Here is an 18,261-nt window from a genome sequence, read left to right on the forward strand (position 1 = left end):
TCACACACACACACACACGCACGCACACACACTATAGAAAATAGGGAGGCATAGATAGATAAAGAAACCTGCTAAGGGTTACACAGCAAGAAAGTGGTGGCAGGTGCCAAGATTCAAACCCAGGGTTAGAAGCCACAGTAAAAGTTAACACACTATGCCAGGCTACATTATAAGCATCTTACCTTCACTAATTCATTTAATTCTCATCACAACCCAATAGCGAACCTTAAAAAGTTCTGCCCATTTTGTAAATGGGGAAACGTAAGCACAGAGAGAGTTAACAAGTAGCAAGGCGAGCTGGGATTGGAGCTAAGACAGTCCAGGCCACTACGCTGTCCTCCTTTCCTACACGGGTTAGAACATACTGGGGGTTATGTGAAAGGGGTGGCTTTGCACAATTTCCAGGCATTCTGTCTTTTAATTTTTGCTCTGTCTTGGAAACTAGGGTGTGTATTTAACAGGTAAGGACATTAAGGTCCAGAGAGTTTAGTAACTTTACAAGAGCATATGGTAAATCTGGGAATTCAAACTCAGTAAATCTGATTTTAGAGCCTGCAGGATGCCCTGAATGATGTATTTATGGCACCCAGAATTCAGGAGGCGATGAATAGGTATTGGATTTCTTCGCTTACCACCCCTTTGCTGAACCTCAACTTCCTCATCCATGAAATGGGCTGGTGACGTGTAGCCTTAATTACAGAGAAACCGCTGTGATTAAGGCCACAGTTACAACAGTTATATACTTTCCACGGTGCATTTGATCCCGGCCTCCCACTGTAGGTAGTATTACTGATTGGCTAAATTCTGCCATATGACCCGCCCCCCTCTGTGCCAACATGGCGGCGCCCAGGTGCCTAATCCGGAAAATGTGCACCAAGACTAACTCGATTCTCGGTTTCGGGAGCGAAAGTGAGGAGACCCTGGGCGGTGAGGGGAGGGATCCGGAGCAGGGACGAGGCCACTCGAGGAGTTACGGCTTCACAGGGGCCCATCCTCAGCAGACAGGGGATGGTGTTAGTTTACCGAGGCCACGGTCCCCTTAGCCTCTATTTTACAGACGTGTAGGACCACCCGGCCCGAGAACGCAGCTCTGTGATCATCTCTATGCTCTCCTGATCCAGGCTTGGCGGGCAGAGGCCGCAGCGGATGTCCCATGTGAGGGCCGTTTTGTGGCTAAGCCTGACTCTTCGCTCCGCCCGCGGTCTCTGTAGAGTCCGGTCTATGGAGGGGCAGCCCCAAGGGTCGGCGAGTCCCCACCGCAATGGTAAACAGCACGGTGTCTTGCGGAGAAAAGCTCCCACCTGAGATCCAGGAGACGACGGTCACCGAGGGGCCGCCAAGATCGCCTTCCCCAGCGCCAACGAAGTCTTCTACAACCCGGTGCAGGAGTTCAACCGGGACCTGACGTGAGCAGGGGTCCGGGGTCAGCTTGGGCAGAGGGCAGTGGGTCTGTGAAGTGAGGAGGTGTGAGCCAAGCCTTCGTCTTCTGCAGATGTGCTGTGATCACTGAGTTTGCTCGCATTCAGCTGGGGGCCAAAGGAATCCAGAGTGAGTGGAGGTCCAATCTCCTGGTGGGCGGGGGTCACACAAGCTCTGTCCCTGCCCAGCTCCTTCTCCCCTGAAGTCCAAGAAGGCTCTAGCCAAATATCAGGCCTGGGCTCTGCTCCTTCAGCCTCTCCTGCACTTTGGGGAGGATTTTCTTCCATGAAGCTTCTGTATTCTGAAGAGTAGAGGAGGTTTCTCAGAGAGAGCCTTGATAGCCGTTGACTTGTGTTTTGGGGTGCTGCAGTCAAGGTACCAGGTGAAAAGGAGGTGCAAAAGGTCGTGGTGGACTTGTCAGAGCAAAAGGAGGACAAGACTGAACTGAAAGAGGGTGCAGACTTGGCCCCGGAAAACCAACCTCGAACAACCACTGTGGGGGAGATCTGTGAGGTGAGGCCGGGGCATAAATAGGTGGCAGCCCCAGAGTTCAGTGGATAATGGAGGAAGAAAGGTTCTTGGAGGGAGAGAGTTATAGGAGGAAGATGGTGGGGGCTCCAGCAGAGAATGGAGGTACTGATGTGAGCCAGGCTCCCTGCCTACGCTTACTCCAACAGGAAGGCCTGCGAGTTCTGGAGGGCCTGGCAGCCTCAGGTCTCCGTTCCATTCGCTTTGCCCGAGAGGTGCCTGGGCTCCGCTTGGTGGTTGCCAACGATGCCTCTGCCCGAGCTGTGGATCTCATACGCCATAATGTGCAGCTCAACGAAGTGGCCCACCTGGTACAGCCCAACCAGGCAGATGCCCGGTAGGTTCTGGGCCGCAGAGCTTGGCTGCTGGAAGGTGCATTCGGGAGCAAGGCTGCCAGGGGTCAAATGCTGGCTGTGTCATATTCTTGTTCTGTGACCTTGGGACAGTGCCTTAGCCTCTCTGAGTCCCAGTTACCTTGTCTATAAAACGACCATTTTACAGGGGTTGCTGTAATGATTAAATGAGAGGTAATACTTGCGTAGCCTGTGTTCGCCATCAGAAATAAGTACCGTTATGGTTCCCATTTAAAATTTCTTGTACATTCTTGTACTTTTATTCATTCAAGTGAACCAGTTTATATCCACTGTCTGCTATGTGCCAGACACCATTTTCAGTACAGGGAATGCATCAGTTAAACAATACAGACAGACAAAGTCCCTGACCTGGTGGAATTCATATTCAAATGCAGGGGTCAGCAAACTATAACTTGCAAGGCCCACAGCCTGGGTTTTTGTGGCCTGCCACCTAAGGATGTTTTTACATTTTTAAAGGTTTAAAAAAAAAGAAGAATATGCAATACAGACAGTATGTGGCCTACAATGCCTAAAGTATTTACTGTCTGACCCTTTACAGAAAGTAAACAACTAAGTAAAAAATATTTGCTTTTCTGACCATATTAAAATCTAATAGGAAACACAGAGGATAACAAATAATTACGACAAATAAATAAATTACATAGTAAATTAGAGGTGCTCTGGAAAAAAAGTAGAGGGTAGAGGGGATGGAAGAATGTGGTGAGGGAGTGTTGCAATTTTGAAAAACGGGATCAGGGTAGGCTATGCTGAGAAGGTAGCATTTGATTTTCCTTACCTGCAAAGGGGAACCTTATAGCTCCAAATCCCTGGAGTTGTTCTGGAAGGTACCTTCCACCCCCATTGGAAGATTATGTGATTGAATGAGTTAATGTATCTATAAATTGCTTGAAACAGTGTCAGACAATATGTGCTATGTTAGTACAGCAGGTTTTGCAGTAATGTTGTGGTTATAACATTGAGGAGGAAAAGGAAATTCGATTCCCAGCCAGGGCCACTGTGTAGGGATTTGACAGGTTCTCCCTGTGTCTATGTGGCTTTCTATGGGGACTGTGTTTTCCTCCCTCAACCTAAAATGTCTGCATGAGGTGAAGTGGCACATCTGCATTGTCCCTGAGTGAGTGTGGGTAGATGTGATCGCCCTGCAATGGGAGGGCATCCTGTCTGGGGTGGATCCCACCTGGACAGACTCTATCCTGAGCTGCCTGGAAGGATTCTGGCCACTCATGACCCTGAACTGGGTTAAGTAAGGTGGAAAATAATGATGACTTGTTCTTATTAATTTTTCTTAGATGTAGAGCTCATGTTTATTTCAATGCTTAATATTAGAAGTGTTTTGAATCTTTATTTAGAAGTTGAGTAATGTTTTTGTGAGACTGGAAATATGATGTAGGAGCTTAATTCTATTTTTTAAATTGATTCTAGAGAAAGAGACAGAGGAAGAGGGAAAGAGAGACACAGACATCAATTTGTTGTTCTACCCACTCATATACTCACTGGTTGATTTGCATACATGCCCTGACCAGGGATCAAACCTTCGAATGTTTGGTTTGACGCTCTAACTAACTGAGCTACCCAGCCAGGTCTAGAGCTTAACTCCTGTTTAGACTAATTAATCTATGGTAAAATTGGTTTTGTTACATGTTGTTTTGCTTAAAGTCACAGTTTTCAAGAACCTACAGTAATGTTAGGTGAGGACTGACTGTATTGGTTATTGTTACTGCCATTGTTACAGCTGGGTAGAATGAGCTCCCCGGGGGGGAAAGGCCATGAAATTAGCAAATGGCGAAGCCAGGATCTAGCCTGGGCAGCTGGTCCAAGCCCAGGCCTGAACCCTCACACTGCACGATTGAACACGTGTAGGGGAATGGAGCAGGTCCCGGATGCAGGGGCCTGAGGACCTGGCCCTCTCACCCCTAGGATGCTGATGTACCAGCACCAGCGGGTGTCGGATCGGTTTGAGGTCATCGACCTGGACCCCTACGGCAGCCCTGCCCCTTTCTTGGATGCAGCTGTGCAGGCTGTGAGTGAAGGAGGTGAGGTCAGGCTGACCCAGGGTACAGAGCAGGGCTTGGGGTGTTTGAAGGATCCTCACTGTCCAGTGCTTCCCTGCAGGCCTGCTGTGTGTGACCTGCACGGACATGGCAGTGCTGGCGGGGAACAGCGGGGAGACGTGCTACAGCAAGTATGGGGCCATGGCCCTCAAGAGCCGGGCCTGCCACGAGATGGTGAGAGACCCCCCCACCACCACCCCAGCACCCTTCCCAGCTCTCAGACCTGCTCAGCTTCCTCCAGGCAGCCAGGGCCAGGTCCAGGTCCATGCCAGCATGTTAAAAATAAGCACATCTTAGCCAGCATTGTCCCCAAGAGCATGGGCGTCTAGTCATGATAATTTGGGGGCAGTGGCTTTATCCAGGGTAGGGGCAGTGGTTACATCATTCTTTCTAGTGATCTCTATTTTAACAACTTTCCAAAATTGTCTGTTTGAGGCAGTTTTTCCAGGTCTGGATTCAGCTCTGGGTTCAAGTCCTAACTTTGCTGGTAGCTTTGAGCAAGTAACTTCCCCTTTCTGGGCCTCAGTTTTGGTGTCTGTCAGACGGGCAAGCTGATGATGGCTTGGACACCGTTAGGTTGCTGTGGAAATTCACAAAGGCAGGGGCAGGCTACCTCAAAGGGCTGGGAAAGGAGGGGTTCTGTTCTTATTCCTTAAGGGCTTTGTCATCAGATCAGTCTGGGAATGTTGCCTCCTTTTCTGTGTTAGCATGTCATAGCAGGCCCTAGCACAGAGAAGGCCCCAGCAGTTCTGCAGCACCCAGTGTCCCTACTTCCTGCCGACTGAGCTCCTGGTGGCCGGAGCACAGGTCCTTGGGCCACACTGCACAGCGTGGGCCATGCTGATGATGCTGACCAGAATACTTCCACTTACTGGGCCTGTGTGTTCCTGAATCACTTAGTGCCCCCAGTAGGACCATGGAGACAGAGATTGTTGAGATTTCACAGATGGGGGAACTACACACTCACTTGCCAAGGGTCACACAGCCAGGGTGCCCAGGGCTGAGCTTGGAAGTCATAGAGCCTACCTGACCGGGTGCAGTGAGCACCTTGTTCAGAGGCAGTGCTGACGGCTGATGTCTACCCTCACCCCCAGGCCCTGCGGATCGTCCTACACAGCCTGGACCTCCGCGCCAACTGCTACCAGCGCTTCGTGGTGCCACTGCTCAGCATCAGTGCTGATTTCTATGTGCGCGTTTTTGTTCGTGTCTTCACTGGCCAGGCCAAGGTCAAGGCCTCAGCCAGGTTAGCAGGGGGGTTGGGGCAGGTGCTGGGTGATGGATTGAACGGGGCAACAAAGCCTTTACCTGGGGAAATGGGATCATAATGGGGACCAAGTCAGCCTGAGGGAGGAATGGGGTGTGGTGGCCACCCCCGTTTCCCCCACAGCAAGCAGGCGCTGGTGTTCCAGTGTGTCGGCTGTGGAACCTTCCACCTTCAACGCCTTGGCAAAGCATCTGGGGCCTCTGATGGACGGTGAGCAGGGGTGAGCCAGGAGGGACGTATAAGGAGTTCCAAGGGTTGTTGCCCCCTAAACACCTCTCTCTGTGTAGGGTCAAGTTCTCCGCAGCTTGTGGTCCCCCCATGGCCCCTGAGTGTGAGCACTGTGGGCAGCGGCACCAGGTAGGGCCAGGCTGGGGTTCAGCAAGGTGGTCACAAGGGTCCTGGTGTTTCACTCCTTGCCCATCTGACCCCTGTATGTCTGCAGCTTGGTGGCCCCCCTGTGGGTGGAGCCAATCCATGACCTAGATTTTGTGAGCCGTGTCCTAGGGGCCGTGAGCACCAACCCCAGCCGCTTCCACACTTCAGAGCGGATCCAAGGAGTTCTGAGTGTCATCACCGAGGTGGGGGCAGGGCTGAAACACGATTGGGGGCTCACCTGTACCCAGCTTCCTTCATCTGCCCCACCCACATCCTGTTGTCCGCCATGGCAGGAGCTGCCGGATGTGCCTCTGTACTACACGCTGGACCAGCTGAGCAGTACCATCCACTGTAATACACCCAGTCTCCTGCAGCTGCGGTGAGGCCCTGGCCAAGGAGGAGCAGAGCCTGAGTGCTGGGTGCCCTGGGCAATTTGGACCCCTTTTTGGCCAAAGTCCCTTGTAAAATGGAGATCAAATATCACTCACCCCTAGGACGTCTCATGTATAACAGAGCTTAGAGGCCAGGAGCTCTGGCCAGGGAGACAGTCTCACTATTACGATCATTGGCATTATATCGGCCACGTAGTCACCATGAGACATGCAGCCAGCCTCACAGGTCCACTCAACATGACTCACCCACACATGTGAGTGACCCACTGACTTTGAGGTCTAACCTTCCCCTCAAGGCCCCCCTTGGTCCCCAGGTCAGCCCTCCTCCATGCTGGCTTCCGGGTCTCGCTCTCCCATGCCTGTAAGAATGCTGTGAAGACAGACGCCCCTGCCTCTGCTCTCTGGGATATCATGCGCTGCTGGGTGAGGGCCAGCCTGAACAGCTGGCAGAGAGAGGGCAGGGGTGGGCAGGCTTGGCATCCCCTGGCGTCTGTCCTTTGCCTTCCAGGAGAAGGAGTGCCCAGTGAAACGGGAGAGGTTGTCCGAGACCAGCCCAGCCTTCCGCATTCTTAGCGTGGAGCCCAGGTAAGGACATGACACTTCTGCCACTGGAATGGATTGTCACATGTGTGCAGATGACACACTTCCCTACACAGACACCTGCTCATTCTTCAAGTGAGATCCAGAATCTACCTTGTCCCCCTCCCCTTTCTGCCCCACTTTGGTCTGGCCCCATCGCTGCTCACCGAGACCAGTGCAGTCAGCTCTGCCCTGGTTCCCCAGCTCCCACCCTCACCCCCATAGACTGTTCCCCTCACAGTACCCAGACGGTGCCTGTGAGCATCTGAGGCAGATCATGTCCCCCTTCTGCTCAGAATCCTCTGTGGCTCTCTCTTCACTCAGTGAAACAGAGTTCCACCTGCAAGGCCTGCCCCATCCTTCTGCCCCTCTCCTGCCCTCATTCACCCTTACCCCTGCTTGCTCCACACTGGCCTCCTCACTCAGACTCTTCAGACACGTCCCCACCTCAGGGCCTTTGCATGGGCTGTTCCCTCTTCCCAGAGTGTGTATCCCCGGCGTTCCCACAGTGGCTGTTCCCCTCACCCTCCTTCCCCAGTCTCCCAGTACCTCTGCCCTCCTGTGTTTTTTGCCGGAACTCTTACCATATGCCCTAACACAATATGATTTGCTGATTTTTGACTTGTCCCATTGCTTGCCCATCTTGTGCACTGGAATGTCGGCTTTACCAGCAGCAGATTTCAGGCACACAGTAGGCACTCAATAAACATTTATTAAATGAAGGAGAGAATCCTGACACAGGCAAATGCAGTCTTTCCCAAGTCACCAAGGTAGGCGGGCCAGGCCCCATGGGTGGTTTGTTGTGCATGTCCAAGTGGTGGCTGGCCCTCAGCCACACCCCACCTGCCCCAGGCTGAAAGCCAACTTCACTGTTCGGGACGATGCCAACCCCAGCTCCCGCCAGCGAGGACTCAAGCGCTTCCAGGCCAACCCTGAGGCCAACTGGGGCCCCCGGCCCCGTGCCCGGCCAGGGTGAGTGAGAGTGGTGGTGGTGGGACCTGGCCAGGGCCTGGGGTGCAGAAGCTACATGAGGTCCTAGCTGCTCATCTCCCTGCACAGGGGTAAGGCAGAGGGCAAAGCTATGGAGGACAGACGCAGGCTGCTCCAGAATAAGCGAAAGGAACTGGCTGAGGACCCAGCCCAGCGGGCTGCCCGGCTTAAGACATTTCCTTGTAAGAGGTTTAAGGAGGTGAGGCACCCCCTAACCCTCACTGCAGCACATGTGGGTCATCCTGAGGTGACAACAGGGCAAGGCTAAGGGGCAGGCAGGGCTGGGAGAACTGGGGGTGGGCAATTGGATGGTAGTGAGCTCCCCATCCAGGAAAGGAACCCAGCAGAGGCTGCCAGGCTCTGGGCCAGGCTTCACACTTACCATCTTCCCACCAGGGCACCTGTCAACGAGGGAACCAGTGCTGTTACTTCCCACAGTCCCCCAACATCCAAGGCCACTGCTGAAGCTGTCTCCACTGACTGCCCTCAGGCCCCAAACCCAAACCCCCCTGGGCCTGAGGTCACCACTGGTCCAGGTGTAGATTGAGTCAATAAAGAGATTTCATTTGTCCTGATTTATTTGTCTTGAATGTGGAAGCTGCCTGGGTTTGTCTGTCCATCTCTCCAGCATGTTTGGGGCCTGTTCCTCCGCCCGTCTGAATTAACTCCTTGGAGGAGCCGTGTGCTTCGAGAGGTTGGTTTGATTCTCCCTGACTGAGGTGTAATCAGTGTTTCTGTCTGAGGCATTCTTTCTGTGGGGTGGTTTGTCCCTCTGCAGCTAGAGAGAGACACTTCGCACCTGGTTTCTGGCGCCTGCAGTTCCCCAGGCGGCCACAGGGTGGCAGCAGTGCGCTCGTGCCCACGGGCCTTAAGCACCCCCTTTGGTTGGCGTGCTTTCCAGCTCAGGCGCTCGCAAGCGGGTGCCACTGACCTCCCACGTGGCCTCTCGCCGCCACCTCTTTGCTGCCTGGTTTCTCTGGCCCAGCTCCCCTCGGGGCCGCCGTGGCGGAAGCCAGACCGGAACCAGGGGGCCTTGCACATCCGCTGCAGACCAGGTGCTTCCTGCCCTGTGGCCCCCGGGGTGGGGGTGCTCATCAAGGCACCAGGCTGACTGCTGCATCCTCCCCACAAGGGCAAGCCTTAGCAACGTTAACAGGCCTGCGGCAGAGTCCCCACTGTGCCACGCGGTAGCTGTGGAACCTCAGAGGCAGCTTTCACCTTGCTCCATCCCCAGGAGTAAAATAAACCTGATCCTAGAACCAGGCTTGTGGGCACCTAAAAGTTCATCCAGTGCTTAGAACTGGACCCTTGTTTCACTGGGACAGTGGGGTGGTTGGTGGTGGGTCCTTGAATCATCTGGTTCCTGGGAGGAGGGTGGTAGCGTGGTCACTGGCTAGGAGCTGAGGGCTTGCCTGGGGGGCTCCTGCAGTTACTAGATGGACACAGAACAGCGCCACTGACCCAGGTGAGAGGGTGCTGGGGATCAGAAACAGTCTTGTTATTGCTACCTACCTGTACCCAGGCCCCCCCCCCCTTCTTAAAGTTCCATCTAGGTCTTGGGTTTCACAACCACCCAGGACATTCATGCAACACCTTTTCATCACCATTCCCCATGAAGTGGCCAGGCTGAGGGCTGGGGACCACCCAGTTATGTGACCCTGTGACCTAGAGCAGCAGGATTGTGAGGGTATGCTGAGGGGACCTATTGGAAGGTTCTAGTAGCCCTAGCAACATAGTGAACCTCTCCCAGTTGCAGACCTTCCTGGGCCTGGAAAGGGTGTGTGGATAACACAGTTGGGACCAGGACAACTGCCCAGGCTGGGCACCTGAGATCAGACTGTCAGAACTGCCCTCCTGCCAGTGCCCTGCTCTGGGGTGGGGGTGGCAGAACGGCTGGGAGGGGCTCTGTAAAAAGAGGAACCAGGCAGGGGGAGGAGAGGGCCCCAGTCACGAGCCCCAGCAAGACCGGAAAGGGCTCTCCACCCCCATCAGCACGGACACAACTGGGGGTGTTCAAAGCCATAGGCCAGACACAGGAGGCCACTGCTTTCCTGCCTCAGTTTCCTATCTGTGTGCATTTGGGCACCTCACACCCAGCTGTGCACGGGCTGGGTCCTTGGAGGGCCAGGGTCCCTCCGGTGACTGGGGGACGGAACATGAAGCCCTGAGGGGTGACAGCCAGTCCTGCCCGCCAGCCTGGGGCGGGGCCAGAGGCCGATCTCAGAGATCCCCGCCCACTGGTTTCCTCCGGGGTCAGCCGGACTCCTTATCAGTCTGGGCCAGGCGGCCAGGCCCTTATCTGCGCTGGTCCAGCATCCTCCAGCCACTGCGCCAGGGGTAAGAGGGAGGAAACTGGCCACTGGGGGCGGGGAGAGGGCGGGCCAGCCCCGGAGCCGCTCACTTTTCCTCTAGGGACCCATGCTGCTGCCATCACCGAGGCCCCAAGGCCCTTGGGAGCCCAGGAAGAGGTGAAGCCCAGACAGGGTGGCCAACTGCCTGGGGCACAGCGTGAAGAGGCTGGAGGAAGCAGGGCTGTGGAGCCCAGCCTGAAGCAGGAACCACATCCTTGTCTGACGGACAGAGCCAGGGCACTCAGCAGGCAGCACAACCAGCACCGGGGTAAGAGGGGAGCAGCCTGAAGGTGGGGGAATCCCTGACCCACCTGCCTTCATTCATTCGTTCCTGCCAGCCTTCATTCATTGATCTGCAGGAACCAACTAAGCAAGAGGCCAGGCCAGCTTCCCCAGGACCCAGCTAGGGAACACAAGGCAGAGGGACCAGGTGTCCCCGATATTACTGGGACAATCCAGGCCATGGAGCCGAGAGTGAACAGGGACCTCTAAACAGGGTGCAAAGTAGGGGGGGATGCTGATGGGTAGGGATGGCGGGGGAGGGGGTCACCAGGGCCACATGGAGGATTAAGACATGACTATATGTACTGGGCAATGCCAGCATTTGGGGTCACAGTGTCAGCAGTGGGGTCACAGGATTAGTGAGGGGGGAATATTCGATAGGGGTGGTTGTCACTAGAGTGACTATGGAGGACTTTCAGGGTCTGACAGAGGCAATGGATAGAGCCTCAGGGGCCTAGATGAGGACCACAGGGTGGGCCTGGGTGGGAGCAGGGAGGTCAGTAAAGGGTCAGGGTCAATCATGTAGTGATTCCAAGGACACAGTGTCAGTGAAGGGTGTCAGGATCAGACCTGAGGATCCCAGGGTCCATCATGTGTCCCCTGCCTTGCCTCTACCTGCAGACTCCAGGTGAGAGGTGATTTCTGGAAGAAGGGAGTTTGCTCAGGGGTTGTGCAGATGAGGCCTTTATGGATCACAAACAACTCAGAGATGTCACTGCTGGGCTCACCGAGTGCACAGCATCTCAGTGGGCACCTCCTGCCCTGTGTCTGACCCTCCTCCCATGTTCTGGCAGTTTCTGGGCCCACTCCCTCACCTGCCTTTGCCCACTGAACTGCCAACCTTCCCCAAAGAGCCTTCCATTGGAGGGCTCTTTTGGGCTAAGGGGGTGTGTGGCATCAGATCCCTCCTCCCCACTGGCTTTCTTCCCTTCCACAGGTGAGCACCCCATTGGGGTCCATGTGCCCGCCCGAGGCCCAGGCAGAGGTGGGCCCCGCCATGACTGAGAAGGCTGAGATGGTATGTGCCCCCAGCCCGGTGCCTGCCCCGCTCCCCAAGCCTGCCTCACCTGGGCCTTTGAAGGTGGAAGAAGTGGGCCATGGAGGCACCTCCTCCCCCAGGCTTCCCCCTGGTGTCCCAGTGATCAGCCTGGGCCACACTAGGCCCCCAGGGGCAGCTATGGCCACCACAGAGCTGAGTGCCTTGCGGCCCCCACTGCTACAATTCTCCACCCTGGGAAGTGCCCCGACCCATCTGGCCCTGCACTACCATCCTCACCCCTTCCTCAACAGGTCAGTGGGAGGCTGGGCCTGGGGGCAATCTGGGGCCAGGGTCATTGCACACAAGGCATTAGTGACCCATGAACCCTTACAGCCTCTACATTGGGCCGGCAGGACCTTTTAGCATCTTCCCTAGCAGCCGGCTGAAGCGGAGACCAAGCCACTGTGAGCTGGAGCTGGCTGAGGGTGAGTATGGGCTCGTGTGTACATGGGGCCCATGTCTGTCCCATACCTTTCCACAGGGGTAGGTGCTGCCAGTGCGTGCATACATGCAGGGCAGTCCACATGGGGCTTGGTGCTCATGTTACAACCATGTGCAAAACCACAGTCCCAACAGCCAGCCCCACACGACCAGTCACCCAACAAGCCACAAAGAGTTCTGGCAAACACAGCATGGCACAGGGGCCACAAAATGACAGCACCACTCGGATACACAGCCACCCAGGAAGTAGCCACATGACAACCCCCTTGCAAGAGGCAGACATGGGACCACAACCACACAGGAGACAGCCACACAACCACAGCCACTTAGGACATGGCCACACAAGAGTCAGCCACACAACCGCAACCATGCATGACACAGCCACATAGCAACAATCACACAACCACAGCCATGTAGACAGACCACAAATCACACAGCCACCTGAGACGAGGACAGGCCCACAATCACAACAGGGGTACCTCTCGGACCCACAAGCACCTCTGGCCACACACAGGCACACTCAGAATGAGGACTATAGGGACAGCTCCCCAGACTGGCAGCCCGAGGAAACATTTCAGCCACCAATATAAAAGTGCAGACAGCCAGAAGCGCAGAGGTCCCAGTGACCCGCAGCCTGGCCTGTCCCTGTTTAGATTCTAGATGGCTGAGGGTGGGGGATGGGCAGGGTTCCTAACTAGCAGGAGAGCCACACAGGGATTCTACACGTGGATCCCATTGGTGGAGAAAGCTTCAGCTCACCACCTGTGTGGAAGTCTCCACCCGAGTGCTGGGTGCCTGAAGGGAGGGCGGGAGGGGGCGCCCCCTCGGTGCCAACCCCTAACCCCTCTCCTCTGTCTGCAGGGCAACAGCCCCAGAAGGTGGCCCGGCGCGTGTTCACCAACAGCCGAGAACGCTGGCGGCAGCAGAACGTGAACGGCGCCTTCGCTGAGCTTAGAAAGCTGCTGCCCACGCACCCGCCCGACCGGAAGCTGAGCAAGAATGAGGTGCTCCGCCTGGCCATGAAGTACATCGGCTTCCTGGTGCGGCTGCTGCGAGATCAGGCGGCTGCTCTGGCAGCAGGCCCCGCCCCGCCGGGGCCCCGCAAACGGCTGGCTCACAGAGGTCCGGACGACGGTGCCCGCCGTAGGCCCTGTCTCCGGGCCGAGGCCGTGACACGTCTGCAGCCCGCACCCCCGGCCTGCTCCAATGACAGCCCCAGCGGTGCGGTCCGCCCCATCAAGACGGAACAAGCGGCTGTGAGCCCAGAGGTGCGGTGACCCCGAGGCGTAGCCTCTGATCCAAAGTGCACTGGGAACTCAGCCCTGGGCCGTCGAGGAATGGGAGGACCACGCACTGCGCTTACTCTGGAGCGAAGTTCCCCGCAGAGGGACCAGTGAGGACATACCCAACAGGGGAAGGGGCCGGGGGTCTGGAAGGGCGACCATCACCCCCAGAGGCCCTGCAGACCTTTTTATCACCCACTGCCTGCTGGAAGTGGCCTTGCCAGCATCCTCCTCCCGGAGGTGAGGTCCAGGAATCAACAAGGCAGAGTGGTCATCGGACCCAAGTGGTGCCTCATTTTTGCAGACGGGGGGGGGGGGGCTCACTGAGAGGTGGGGAGGAGCCAGGGAGCCTTCTCTTCTCGCCGGCGCCCCCTCCCGGGAACTCAGGGATACAAGCGCCTCGACGGCGTCAGCAGCGAGCCTGGAGCGCAGAGTCCGCGCGGCGCCCCACCCCACCTAGCCCAACTGGGCCCTGCACAATCGTGTTAGCGAAGGCTCAGTTACTGTTGCTTTTGTTTTTCTTTATTTCTTTATTTCACATACACATTAGCCATTCAATGGAGAAGCCGGAGAGTCAGGCAAAGATGGTATAACAGAAGCGCAGTGACGGGGGCGGGGCGGGGCGGGGCGGAGAGGGGACAGACGGGCTGGCTGCCTACTTGCATTCCGCTAGGACACTGAAAACCCAGAAAACAAAACAGACAGTAAACTACCCTTGTTTCTTATGTATCTCAGTGCAGAGACGGGGGTGGAGGGCGGAGAGAGGGGGGAGACCAGGCTGAAGGAGGAAGAGGGGAGGACAGGGGACGCTAAAGGGAAGCACACCAAATCCATTAGTACTATATATAGAGATACTCGTATATACTGCGTTTCTTAGCCTAAGAAGAAACTTGTTTGACGGGACGGGCGGCCTTTGCGGTCCGCGATGCTGGTGCTGGTCGGGCGCACGGATCTCCCGGGAGGGTCCGAAGTGGGGCTGGCCCAGGCTGGCTTGCGGGGGGGAGGGGGGCGCCCCGAGGGTAGGTGGGTGAGGGGAGCAGAGGCGGGGCTGGGGTGCCCCTCGGGCTCTCGATTGGGGGACGAAAGTTCTCGTGACTTTATTGCTCCTTAATTTTCTCTCGTGTGTGTGTGAGGGGGGGGGGAGTCCGTTCGGCACGGTCGGGGTGGGGAAGTGATGGGTCGTCTGAGCCACCCGGCCCCTCTGGGACCCAAAGCGCGGCGTCCGCTCCGCCAGCACGGGGGTGAGAACAAGGCACTAGGTCGGCCGGCCAGCGCGGGGGGGCGGGTGTGTAAGGCAGTCGACAGGGCTGGTTGAGGGGTGGGGTGGGGTGGGCTGTGTGCGGGCCGTGTGCGTGCGTGCGTGCGTGCGCAGGCCTGGACGAATCGACCTGTCAGCTTGGCTGGTCCGGTCCTGGAGCGTCGAGCCTTTCCCGTGCTCCCCGGAGGGTGACGGGGGTGGAAGGAATGATGTTGAGTCGGGGGCGCTGGGGCAGGGCGGGGAGGAAACTACCAACTTGCTGAGCGCGCTCCTGATAATGCTGGTGAGGGTCAAGTTGGCGTCTGGCTCAAAGAAGGGCGCTCAGGGGGGAGAGGGAGGGAGGGAGGGGACATTTGTTCGTTGGCATTGACCTCTGCGGGGGTAGGGGGCTGGGGACCCCCGCCGCACCCCAGTGCCTGGGTGAGGATGGGGCGAGGAGGGGGCGCCGGCCCCAGGGAGGGGACGCCCGGGGAGACCCGCGGCCAGAGCAGCCCCGCCGCTGGGCGCACGCCGCTGTCCCGTTCCGTTAAACTCAACAAGGAAGGGATATGCGTGTTCCTAACAAGTGCAGGATATTTAATTGATCATAAACTTATGTATAATAGTTTGTGGGTTTTTAAAAACGTATTTTATAATGTAAGAAGCACCAGGGTTTTTATGTTGAATTATCTTAAAAATAATTTTCTCTCGTCCTTTTCCTTTTAGATCTTGTGTTGATTTTTTTTTTAATGTTCAGGTATTTTTTTAACTCTAAAATGTGAACGTTTCCTTCAGCCCTCCCACCGAAACTGAGAACGAACGACGAAACAAATAAAAACCCCAGATCATCCTTGTCAACGCAGGAAAACGACTTAAAAAAAAAAACTGAAAACGAACAAAAAAAAAAGGAAAAAAAACACTCAGCTTTCGTTATCCCCGCGAAGGGCGGGGCAGGCCCGGTTCTTTTAGCGTCCCCAGAGCCGCGAGGACATTACAACAAAAATAGAATTTTTCTTAACAATCTCTTAACATACAAAGATAGGAAAACTCTCTGATGCATTGCACTTGGTTCAATGAAAAAAAAAGTTCATTTCCCCCATATATATTTTTTTTTGTTTTTTTTTTTCTCTTCTAACACGTCCCCACATCTCCTGTGGCCCTCGTCGCCTCTCGCCTGACCCTCACAGCGACACTTGGGAACGGAGCGGCCCCCAACCCCTGCAGCCCCGGCAGCCCCGCCGGGCGCGCTCTGTCCCGGCCCAGCTGGCCTGCAGCTTCCGACCTCGCCGGGGCGGGCGCCCCGCAGAACCCGGCTCCCGCCGCGCCCGCGGCCCCGATTGTCTTCGAGGGAAGGGGCACGTGCGGCCGGGCAGGGGGTCCCTTCCGCTCCCCTCTCAGCTCTGACCCTGTTTAGCCAACCAAACTGAAAAATCATTGCACTTTGACCGCGCGTCATGCCCGGCCCACCCGGCCCCCCACCCCCGCCCTACTCCCCATGCCCACCACAGGCTCCCGCGGGATCCCCTGTCCCCAGCTTCTCAGTCTCCGTCCTCCCCAGGGCTGCAAACGGATGGGGGAGGGCCTTCCTTCAACTTCCAACAAAAGCTACCCCAAGGGCCAGCCACTTTGTGGCTTCCAGCTGGGGAGGAGGCACCGCCCACTGGTCCCCTCGGCCCCAGGTGAGGGCCCTTTTCCCTTCCCCTCCTTCCTGCGGGCCAGCCTCACACACTAGATTCACAATAAATAAAACCCATAACCCACCCCTGCGGTGCAATGTTGGGTTGACTGACTTTCGGAGGATCCTGACCTGTGCTTTGTGTTTTCATACAATTAAGAAAGAGAGAGAGAGAGAGAGAGAGAGAGAGAGAGGCACAAGGACTTAGAAGGGGTCCAAGGAGGGTAGGTGGAGGGAGGAGGGAGTAAGGCACAGAAAGACAAGCCAGAGGGGCCAAGTCACACCCGGGATCTGGGCTGGGCGTGTTCCTGCTCCCCTCCCTCCCAGGGGGGCTTCTGAAGACCCTCTGGACAGGCTCCCAACCTTCCCTTGGGGGAGGAGGGGGCTTCAGTGGAGGGGGGAGCTACTTCCTGTGGTGTGTTACCAAATTGTTCCCAAGTTGCTCAACTGGAGGAGGAGTTCCCAACTGCAACAGCAGAAGACCTGAACAATTAATGCCCCACCCCGAAATAAAGAGTAAAAACATTACAGCTGAAATCCAGAGAGAAGTGGCCACAGGGGTGGTGTGGTGGGGAAAGTGGGGGGAGGACAGAGAAAGCTCCAAAACACGTTTGAAAAAGGACGACACCCAACACCCTCCAAAGGAACTGAAAGTGGGCCAGCAGGACGCCTACCTAGCACAGGTGGCGGCTCTAGCCGGGGGCAGCTGCGGCTGCCCTTCCTCCTCGCTCAGCTCCAGGTCCCCTTTCTCCTCCACTCTCCGGCCAGACCACAGCAGGGCTGTCTGCGTGAGGGGCAGGGACCAATGGGGTGGCACAAGGGCACCTGCATGCGGACTGGGGTGTGGGGGTGACCTGGGGCCCGTCTCCCCTCACTTGGGCCATGGCAGGAGGGCGACCTTGCGGGCCTGCCTGTGGAGGGAGGGAAGTGTGGAGGGAGGGAAGAGGGGCCTGTCCCGTGCTGGGACGGACCTTTGAGAGCATTCTTTTCCTATGGACTGTACAGGGAGGTCTGGGGTCCCAGGGAACTACCCTTGCAGCTCAGGATGGGGTGGCAGAACACCCTCCATTCCGAGAACACGAAACTAGCTCCAGGGGAAGCCCCCTGCCCACAGCGGGTGGGGCTTCTAGCCCAAGGGTGGGGCAGGGGGACTCCGAGGCCACCCTGCCTCACCCAGTCCAGAGCAGTGGATGGAAGAAGCCAGAGGCAAGGCAGTGAGGAAGGGCAGGCGGGGTCTGGAGGGGAGTGCCCTCTGGATCTGCACCCTTCGTCTTTACAAGCTAGTCCTCTGATCCCCCTAGTGAAGCTCTGGCCCCAGCCGAGGGTGGGGTTCTCCCAGGAAGGGCAAGGGTGGGGGACAGGCCCCTTCAGAACGGTGCTGGTTGCTTTGTTTGGGCATTTTGTTCCTTTCCCCAGAAGGCCAGGATGGGATGGGGGAGGAAGGAAGTTCTGCTGCATCCTTTCTTTCTTTCTGTCCTCTGCTTCGCAGAGTCCGTTTTGCATGTTTCTTTCTGCTTGGCTGCTGGTGCACAGCTCTACTGGGACCTCTTCCGAGGGCTCTCAGAGAACTGGGCTGCTTCGGGGGGCCTGCAGGGGTCCCTGGGCTGGAGGAGAGAAGGGCTGAGTGGCTGACGATGTCTAATTTTTGCTTTTCGGTGGGGCTGGGCTGGGGGATTTTTTTCCACGTCTCAAAATTTCTTCTCCCCCCGTTTGAGGAACCTCTTCTTTTCATTTTGTCATTTCTTTTGTCGATCTTATCAGAGGAACCAGGACTGAATCGGGACAAAAAAAGAGGCGACAATGAGAACAGCAGGGGCAGGCCCCTCCTCACTCCCACCTGGCCCTGGGACTGTGGTACCCCGGGCCCCCGGAGGGTCCAGCCCCAGCAGAGCCATGGACACCAACACTCCACCCAGAGGTACAGCCCCTTCTGTCAGTCTCTCCTATGGGAATCCTGTCCCTTGAGAGACCCTGCCCCCCA

General features: G+C 56.5%; 3 protein-coding genes across 8 annotated transcripts in view; 2 read left to right on the forward strand and 1 right to left on the reverse strand.

The window, feature by feature from the left end:
* The first annotated feature begins 836 nt into the window (after positions 1-836).
* TRMT1 (tRNA methyltransferase 1) lies at positions 837-8,547 on the forward strand. Its single transcript, XM_028520729.2, is given in 20 exon segments — positions 837-927; positions 1,115-1,251; positions 1,253-1,331; positions 1,334-1,406; positions 1,493-1,548; positions 1,790-1,932; positions 2,097-2,284; positions 4,239-4,354; positions 4,434-4,546; positions 5,467-5,615; positions 5,760-5,846; positions 5,924-5,998; positions 6,079-6,214; positions 6,305-6,390; positions 6,718-6,826; positions 6,912-6,988; positions 7,835-7,954; positions 8,042-8,171; positions 8,369-8,401; positions 8,403-8,547. Coding segments are annotated over 20 exon segments (2,115 nt in total). The 3' UTR covers positions 8,520-8,547.
* A 1,314-nt stretch (positions 8,548-9,861) lies between these two features.
* LYL1 (LYL1 basic helix-loop-helix family member) lies at positions 9,862-15,558 on the forward strand. Its single transcript, XM_028520782.2, has 5 exons — positions 9,862-10,309; positions 10,385-10,591; positions 11,543-11,895; positions 11,978-12,069; positions 12,947-15,558. The coding sequence occupies exons 3-5, from the start codon at positions 11,564-11,566 to the stop codon at positions 13,360-13,362; spliced, it is 840 nt and encodes a 279-aa protein (XP_028376583.1). The 5' UTR covers positions 9,862-10,309; positions 10,385-10,591; positions 11,543-11,563; the 3' UTR covers positions 13,363-15,558.
* Positions 15,559-16,691: 1,133 nt separating this feature from the next.
* Positions 16,692-18,261, reverse strand: part of NFIX (nuclear factor I X) — a 92,857-nt gene continuing 91,287 nt past the window's right edge. For all 6 annotated transcript variants that reach the window (XM_036032409.1, XM_036032411.1, XM_036032408.1 and 3 more), the window contains one exon: positions 16,692-18,052. In XM_036032409.1, coding sequence (XP_035888302.1) covers positions 18,038-18,052 — 15 coding nt within the window. In that variant the 3' untranslated portion in view covers positions 16,692-18,037. The remainder of the gene's footprint in view (positions 18,053-18,261) is intronic.

The sequence above is a fragment of the Phyllostomus discolor genome, chromosome 8 (assembly GCF_004126475.2).
Source record: "Phyllostomus discolor isolate MPI-MPIP mPhyDis1 chromosome 8, mPhyDis1.pri.v3, whole genome shotgun sequence".
NCBI lineage: Eukaryota > Metazoa > Chordata > Mammalia > Chiroptera > Phyllostomidae > Phyllostomus > Phyllostomus discolor.